At 40.1% G+C, this 8769-nt stretch overlaps 1 protein-coding gene across 1 annotated transcript; it reads right to left on the bottom strand.

Moving 5' to 3' along the window:
- Positions 1-4845: 4845 nt before the first annotated feature.
- LOC311007543 (B2 bradykinin receptor) lies at positions 4846-6980 on the bottom strand (the record flags this gene model as incomplete). The annotated part of the gene is made up of 2 exons (XM_084000781.1): positions 6942-6980; positions 4846-5928 (listed from the first exon to the last, which is right to left on the bottom strand). The coding sequence occupies exon 2, from the start codon at positions 5920-5922 to the stop codon at positions 4846-4848; it is 1077 nt and encodes a 358-aa protein (XP_083856907.1). The 5' UTR covers positions 5923-5928; positions 6942-6980.
- Positions 6981-8769: the final 1789 nt, after the last annotated feature.

The following is an 8769-nucleotide window of genomic DNA, read 5'->3' as shown; positions in this document are numbered from 1 at the left end:
TGAAGACCAAGAATACCAGCTCTCAATTGAGCACACAGGGATCTTTTCTTTTTAGACAAATTATACAAAACATAGTTTTCTGGGCCAAATACCTGTTTTATTTCACAGTAAGTACGCAGTTTTGGTTTACCCCAAGTATCTAATGCCCATCTATCTTTACTTTGTTGAAAAATAATTTCTTTTAATACGTTAATCTCAACTTTCTCTTTGTTATAATAATGGTCTTCATATCCAGCTCTCAGCAAGATGTCATATATGTCCCTATCCCAAGCCCCATTGGTCAGAGTGTCCCACTCAAAGATTTTTCTTGCAATCCTGTTACGATTTAATCCTAGTATCCTATTCCATAAACGCACCATATATACACTCCACCGTACCTCATTGGGTTCCCAGCCCATATCTCCCATAACGGCTAGTGTTGGTGTGAATTTATGTACGCCAAGAAAATACCGCATGGCTCTGTTTTGCACAGCCTCACATTTAGGGTACTGTTTGAATCCCCATACTCCTACTACATAATCTAACACTGGACACACACAACTCTGATATAATTTGGAGTAGGTGGAGTACCCAACATCCCTCAGAGTCTTTATTTTAGCTATAACACCCCCTAGTGCCCGATTTGCTGACTCCGCCAGTAGCGATGATCCCTTCATGAAAGTCATATGTTCATCCAAATAGAGACCCAAATATTTGTAGCTTCTTGAATAGTTCAATTTTGACTCTCCAAAATGAAATTGGAAATCACTTGTTTGCTTAACAGGGTTCTTAAAATGCATAATTTCTGTTTTCTTTTCATTTATCAAGAGTCTCCACTTTTTACACCAATCACTTGCACATGTCAACATTCTTTGTAAATCAACCTCTGTTTCTGCCATCAAAATAATGTCATCCGCATATAATAAAGTACTAACTTCCTCTCCTCCACATTTTACTCCACAATGCAGATGTTTGATTTGCTCGGCTAGATCGTTAATGTACACAGCAAATAAAGTAGGAGACAGTGCATCTCCTTGCTTGACTCCTGATAGTGTGGGGAACCAGTTGGTATAGGTGTTGTTTACCTTCACACAGGCCTGGGGTGCACTGTAGAGAGAGCAAATGGCCTGATAGAACTTCCCATCTATCCCTATTTTAGCCAGTCTATATGCAAGGAGGTCTCTGTTGATGAAATCAAAGGCTTTCTGAAAGTCAATGAAACATGCATATGTTGATTTGTTTTCCTTAAGTCTATTCCTTACAATAGTGCATACTATATAAATATGATCAATACAAGCTCTGGCTTTACGGAACCCATTCTGCTCCTCTACCAATAATTGTTCTTTTTCCAAATATTCCATTAATCTCTCATTGAGTAAAGATGAATATAATTTATAGACTGTGCTCATTAGACTAATCCCCCTATAATTAAGTGGGACTCTGGGGTCTGTTTTCTGTGATTTTGGTATGGGGCTTATGATGGACTTAAGCCAAACTGATGGTATTATGCTATGTTCAAAACAGTGATAAAATAAATTAAACAAAATTTGAGCTAACTTAGGTGATTTCCGATTATATCCGAGTTTGGAGTAATTTTTATTTTTGGTCAAAAAAATAATAATAATTTGGTCAAAAAAAAAAATGTAACCCGCGCGGTGGCCTTTTCTTTCAAAATGGCCTGTGTGGTTTTTGGTCATTTTCTCCAAAACCACCGACCCGATTTCAACCAAACCTTCTGAGTTGGACTCCCCTCGGACCCCCTGATGATATATCTGAGTTTGGAGTAATTTTGATTTTTGGTCAAAAAAAAAAATGTAACCCGCGCGGTGGCCTTTTTTTTCAAAATGGCCTGTGTGGTTTTTGGTCATTTTCTCCAAAACCACCGGCCGATTTCAACCAAACCTTCTGCGTCGGACTCCCCTCGGACCCCCAGATGATATATCCGAGTTTGGAGAAATTTTAATTTTTGGTCAAAAAAAAAAAAAAATTTGGTCGAAGAAAAAAATGTAACCCGCGCGGTGGCCTTTTTTTTCAAAATGGCCTGTGTGGTTTTTGGTCATTTTCTCCAAAACCACCGGCCGATTTCAACCAAACCTTCTGCGTCGGACTCCCCTCGGACCCCCAGATGATATATCCGAGTTAAGAGAAATTTTAATTTTTGGTCAAAAAAAAAAAAGTAACCCGCGCGGTGGCCTTTTTTTTCAGAATGGCCTGTGTGGTTTTTGGTCATTTTCTCCAAAACCACCGGCCGATTTCAACCAAACCTTCTGCGTCGGACTCCCCTCGGACCCCCAGATGATATATCCGAGTTTGGAGAAATTTTAATTTTTGGTCAAAAAAAAAATGTAACCCGCACGGTGGCCTTTTTTTTCAAAATGGCCTGTGTGGTTTTTGGTCATTTTCTCCAAAACCACCGGCCCGATTTCAACCAAACCTTCTTAGTTGGACTCCCCTCGGACCCCCAGATGATATATCCGAGTTTGGACAAATTTTAATTTTTGGTCCAAAAAAAAAAAAAAAATTGGTCAAAGAAAAAAATGTAACCCGCGCGGTGGCCTTTTTTTCAAAATGGCCTGTGTGGTTTTTGGTCATTTTCTGCAAAACCACCGGCCCGATTTCAACCAAACCTTCTGCGTTGGACTCCCCTCGGACCCCCAGATGATATATCCGAGTTTGAAAAAAATTTCATTTTTGGTCAAAAAAAAAAAAATAGAACCCGCGGGGTGGCCGTTTTTTTTCAAAATGGCCTGTGTGGTTTTTGGTCATTTTCTCCAAAACCACCGGCCGATTTCAACCAAACCTTCTGCGTTGGACTCCCCTTAGACCCCCAGATGATATATCCGAGTTTGGAGCAGGTAGGCTGTTAATTAGGCTAATTATTTATTTTGGGGGTTGTAATTAATTTGTGACCCTGTATATTTTGAGCGAGCAATTTGATTTGCTATTTTGCCTAATTATTATAGATTTGAAGTTCTTTATTCATTTATTTTCTTTTTGTTAGCCTATTAGTTATTATTTTGGTTTCATTGTCCCTAAGTGTTTCTCTCTGGTCTTCCCCCTTGGGGAGCATACATCAGTCCGACTGCCCAAAAGTCCGACAGCTCATCTCTCCGACTACCCATTCTACAGTGTTAAGGTTAGGTTTAGGGTAAGGTAAAGGGTTAGGGCTACTTAAGTCGGAGAAGTGGGAGGTCGGACTAATGGACGCAAAAATAAAGAAATGTATGGTCGGAGAAGTGGGTAGGCGGACAGACGCCATGCGCCCTTCCCCCTTTCGCGTGCTGAGCCTACGGTGGTGGTTTGGTGTCCAGGGTGGTGCCCCCCCCCCCTTTTTTTGTGTTGTGTCTACACTGGTTTGAGTTTTCACTTTATTCTTATTTTACTGCATGTGTGGGGTGTTCCTGGTATCCCCTTTTTTGTTGACCCAACCGCTCACCAGTAGGCCTCAGCCCTGATTGGTTCCTTTTAATTTTCCCCAGTGAATGATTTCATCTAGATCCTTTTTAAACCAATAGATTGTGAATAATAAAAATAATATTTTTGTACCTTCGAACTGCCGTCTCTGCCTCACTTTGTGAACAAACCTGAGTGCTTTCTCCTGTTGAGTTAGTTCACTTAAATTTCCCTGGGTGAAACTCCCAGGGTGGTGTTGTCTGGCAACAATCATTTTACTGATACCATCCTAAAACATTACATTAACCAAGACCAGCCTTCACCTCGCCACAATAGGCTCAAACTATGGGTTGGTGTCTCTGGAAGTGCCCAGGTCTGGTTTTCCTCCTATCTTTTTGATAGGAGTTTAATTCTGTGTCACTTGGTTCATATCTGAAACTGCTCCCCATGTGGTGTACCTCAGGGTCTCATCTTGGGTCCAATTCCATTATATATGCTTTTGCCTCTTCTTGACTGGACTAGCTGCTGTATCTCTCTTTTCACGCGTTTTAAAATAGCATCTCTGAACTGGGGTCTCTCTGTGGTGAGTTTGCATGTTCTCCCTGTGCCGCTGTCGGTTCTCTCCAGGTTCAACCCTGGATAAATTAATTCCACCTCTTGTGCACATTTTGATTAAAAAAACACAGCCAATACAACAAGACAATTGAATCTTTATTAGAATTATGACAATAAGTTCTTTCTTCAGTTCAGTCACATTATAATAGGTTCTTTTTCAGTACAGCAGTTACTAAGCATCAGTTACATCATAAAGAAAAGGCAGCAGGAAAAGTCACAGACACAGAATTAATACACGCTAATAAATTTTGAGGCATTAAGGGTGTGCAGTCTTCAGTAATTTGCGAAAACCATAATCATATGAAACAATGCGCCAGAAGTTTCTGTCAGAGCTGCACAAATAAACATTTTTAAAATACATTAATACATAAATAACCCCTCACCATTACTCATTTAAACAGAGCAGTTGTGTCTCTACTCGCTGATCCAATTTCATGACTCAGCTCTCATCAATCTAACAGGCAGCTCACAGTATATCTCTCCCTTCCAAACTATTACATCCAAAATAAATATTAATATCATGCAGCTGTGCTGCTCATGAGATACACTTGACTAATGATTAGGAAAAATTGTGCAGGCCAAAGCTGTGTATCTTGAATATGATAACTAGTCTGGGCTTCTCATGTTCTTATCACACCTGTGTCTGTCTGTGCCATGCATACAGCTCACCTGTGCTGTTCCAGGAGCATCAAATAACAAGGTCAGCAAAAACCAGTGCAGCAGGTTGTGCCCATGAATACATTCCAGTCCAAATGAATGCCAATGTTTCTCTGTGTCAGCTGAGTAGCTACATAAATAAGCAGCTGGTTGTAAACAATTTAATTATATCAAGTAATGACTACAGGAATGTAGTAGTTGCTACTGTCTAAATATTTCCAGCTTGTCAATACTGACTCGCTGTATTTCATTCAGTCTGTGTACTGAGGTGAAGCTCACATTCAAGTAGCTTGTGTCTTTTGACCAGGGGTTCAAAGTTTTTCCAAACACCTCCTTTGCCTTTCTCCTAAAATGTTTCCCCACTATTACAAACAGGAAGGGGTTCACAGCACTGTTGCTGTATGCTAGATATGAGGACAGCTGTATGCAAATGTCCAGGATGTGACCCCAGAGGCACCCGGGGGTGACCTGGAGGAAATCCAGAGCGTCAAGGAAAACCATCACCTGGTGTGGTGTCCAACAGAAGAGAAAGACGGCAAGCACAGCCAGGACCAGGTGGGCAGCCTTCCTCTCTGCCCTAACCCCAGGTAGTCCTGCTCCACGGTTGTTCAGTGCAGACACAATATGACGAGTACAGTAAACCACTACCAGAACAGGGAGTAAAAAACCCAACATGTTCTTGGTGATGTTTTGGTACAGCCTCCATGCTGGGTGGGGGTAGGCCAGAATGCATGCTTCCACACCAGGATCCTCTACATGCACCACTGTACGGAAGAGCAGGATGGGCAGACTGAAGAGGAAGCCCATGATCCAGACCCCCAGGCAGATACGTTTAGCCCAAGTGGCTCTCCTCAGACGGCTGGAGCTCAGGGGCTTCACCAGAGCCAGGTAGCGGTCCACGCTGACCAGCATGAGGAACAGAACACTGCAGATGTAGTTCATGGAGATGGCCACGTTGACCAGCTTACAAAGGAACTCTCCAAACTCCCACTGGTAGCCGTGAGCGACGGTGAGCGCCCAGAAGGGCAGGCAGGTCATCATGATCAGGTCAGCAGCTGCCAGGTTCCCCAGGTAGATGTCAGCTAAGGTGCAAGGTTTCCTCTGCAGGCAGAACACGCAGAGAACCAGGCTGTTCCCTACCAAGCCAATGGCACTAATCAAACCCAGGAAGGCTGGCTGCAGGGAGGACAGCCACAGCCAAGCCTCAGTGTAGTCGCTGCAGTTGTCCATGTCTGGGTCCACAGTTGGGACCAACCAGTTTGATGCATTCACAGCCATTGGAAACTATTGCTATTGAAAAAACAAACAAAAAAACAGGGTCAGCATAAGCAAGCAGGCAAGGTTAATGTATAATCCTGTAGCACTTGTACATGTTCCTGATTTTATTTGATTTTATTTACTTGTTCTGGTTGTCATTTTAATTGTTGTTATCTTGTTGTACAGCACCTTGTAACATTTGTTTTGAAAAGTGCTATATAAATAAAGTTTATTATTATTATTATTATTATTATTATTATTATTATTATTATAAGAAAGGGGAGAGGGACATTTGATACAAACACATTATATAAAACAAAGATACAGTACTGTAGAAAACATTTAATTTATTATTTAATTTAATTTACTGTTGCATATAGGATTGTCAAACCAAACGGACTGACTGACCAACACAGTCATAAAAAGGACTTTAATGTTCTGGTACTTAAAACCTGTTTGCAATTTACATAAGAAAAGATTGATATTTGACGTATAAGATTTATTTTACAGGTTTACAAATGCTGATTACAACAGTATAATGGACTGTCAGGTGAGCATGGTAAAGAGTAGCTGAGGTGTGGAGAAATAAAAGCATTAATATCCTGTCATAGGTTTTAGTTTTTCTTTTTTTCTTATTTGGAAAATCTACGACTAAACAAGTGATTTCACAAGAATCTCAAAAAATCTGTTCTTGCACAACTTTGGAAGAACGCACTTCCAGCATTCCTGATGAATGTTATCTCAGTAATAAACGGGGTGCTGAACACCTCTGCCTACGCATTTCATCACTTACGAGAAACAGATATCACCACACACCATGTTGTATGACACATTGTGTGCAACTCTGACTATTTTCTTCTTGCTGCTTACACTTTTGTTTGAGATCCATGGCTGTCTGTGGATCAATCAGAAGAAATTGCTATATCTATATCTGCAGGTATTACAGTTATTTTGCTATTATACAATAATGTGTCCAAGGCAGCTTAAGTGAAAAAAAGAGCTCTAGAAAGCAAAGATCATCTTTTCTATCTGCTGCTTACCTTAGATCCGTGGCTCTGCCTTTTCCATCCAGATTTGCCTGATGTTTATTCTGTGTACGTAATCATCATGGTGATCTCGTCTGCACTGAAGTGAGAACTGGGAGGCTGCTCACTTTTATCTGTGCAGACCCAGAGATCGTCAGTGTGTCGTCACTCACAATTTCCATCTGTTTTTTCCCTCCACAGCTTCTTCTGGCTCATGAAAACGGTATGTCCAGGAGCATTATGGAGCCTGACTCAGTGATCTGTGACAATCTATTTACACATAGCCTATCTGCATTTTTGGCCTCAATATCTAAAGCGTCTGAAACAAATCTTGGACCAAACAGGGGAATATGATTGGACTGGGAAAATTTGAGCACAAATACTGTATAATCTCAGAACCTGCTGAGGGGCCTATGGCGAGGTGAAAAGTTCAGATGAGAGAATTGACTGATGTGTCCAGATGTTTGAATATGAGGCAGAGCAGGAGTACCCCGCGGAATAATAAATAAAAAATGCTGCGTGAATACAGCACACACACAAATGACTTTTATCTCCTAGTGTTTATTTAATTTAGTTTGAATCACATACACTTGACTGGACATTTTCATGACCACTCAGCGGCAGACAAAATTCCATTTGAGAGATAACAGAGAAGTGGTATATGTTCTTGAATTTTTACCAGAGACACCACAAAGTAAGAGAAGTAGGCCTGCAAAGCATATGGTAAACCAGCCTGTTCACCTAAATTCCAGCAAAAATTCCTGTCTTTCTTGGTGACACAAAACAGACATCCATTATGATAAACTGTAAAAATGCATCATTAATGATTGTGGATGTGTATCATGATAAAAGCACAACTGTGATGAAATGCCAAAAATGTTAACAGAAAGTTCAAACTGAAAAAATAATGAAAATTTAAAATTGAGATTGAAAAGAACAATACTGAAAAACCTTTTTTAATGACAGTATTTTACTGCCAAACTTTATCAGTGCCTGTGCAACATTTTCCAACGCTTTTAGTGTTTCAATGCGATTGTTTTCTTTTACAGTTAAGGATTTTATTCCCACTGGCAACATTTTAAAACACTGTTCCAACCTTTACAAATTGCCCTAAACGTCTGTTCTGATTCAGCACAAATAACAATAAAAATGAATTGTATTAGTTGGTTAATCAATGTTGACTGTTTCATTTTTTTTAAATGTATTCATTTAGGTGCATGCATCTGTGGGCTCATACTCTGTGGTATAACTCCTGACTCATACATTTGATTTGATTTATTTTAAGAGAACATTTTTACATGGTGATTTTACTTCTACCGTCATAACATGTTCTTCCAGTCACATTGGTGTCTGTTCCCCTGCTGTGGTCATTGTAGTGTCCCACTATCTGATTTGTGTACACTATCAGCATTAGACCATAGAAGGGCTCAGTTTGGCTGATAAAAACACTCCAGATCAAGATGTGTCAGCAGTTCCACTGTGTGAAATAAACTCTCTCAAAAATATGCTCACATAATAGCACTTTATAAACATAACATTTACTGAAACTGAGATCCAACAGAAGAATAAACCTTCAAGAAAGCCAGATGTTTGTCCAAATATTCAGCCAGTCTGTGCTCAACACTTATCATAACTGATTTAAAATGGGTCTGTCCATATTTGGTGACTTGTTTCTATTCGCAGTTTATTTTGCAATTTTTTTGTTTCTGTTTGATAACCTGTATAAAAATAAACCAGTTGTAAATACAGCAAAAACATGTTGTTGAAACTAACATGCACACATAACCTGAGATGGTCTGCTGCTGACATTATATAAACAGCCACAAGACTTCCAGTCAGTTCT

This window comes from Trachurus trachurus, assembly GCF_905171665.1.
Source record: "Trachurus trachurus genome assembly, chromosome: 24".
Lineage (NCBI taxonomy): Eukaryota > Metazoa > Chordata > Actinopteri > Carangiformes > Carangidae > Trachurus > Trachurus trachurus.
The sequence above is the reverse complement of the archived record's forward strand: the minus strand, read 5'-3'. Positions and strand labels throughout refer to the sequence as shown.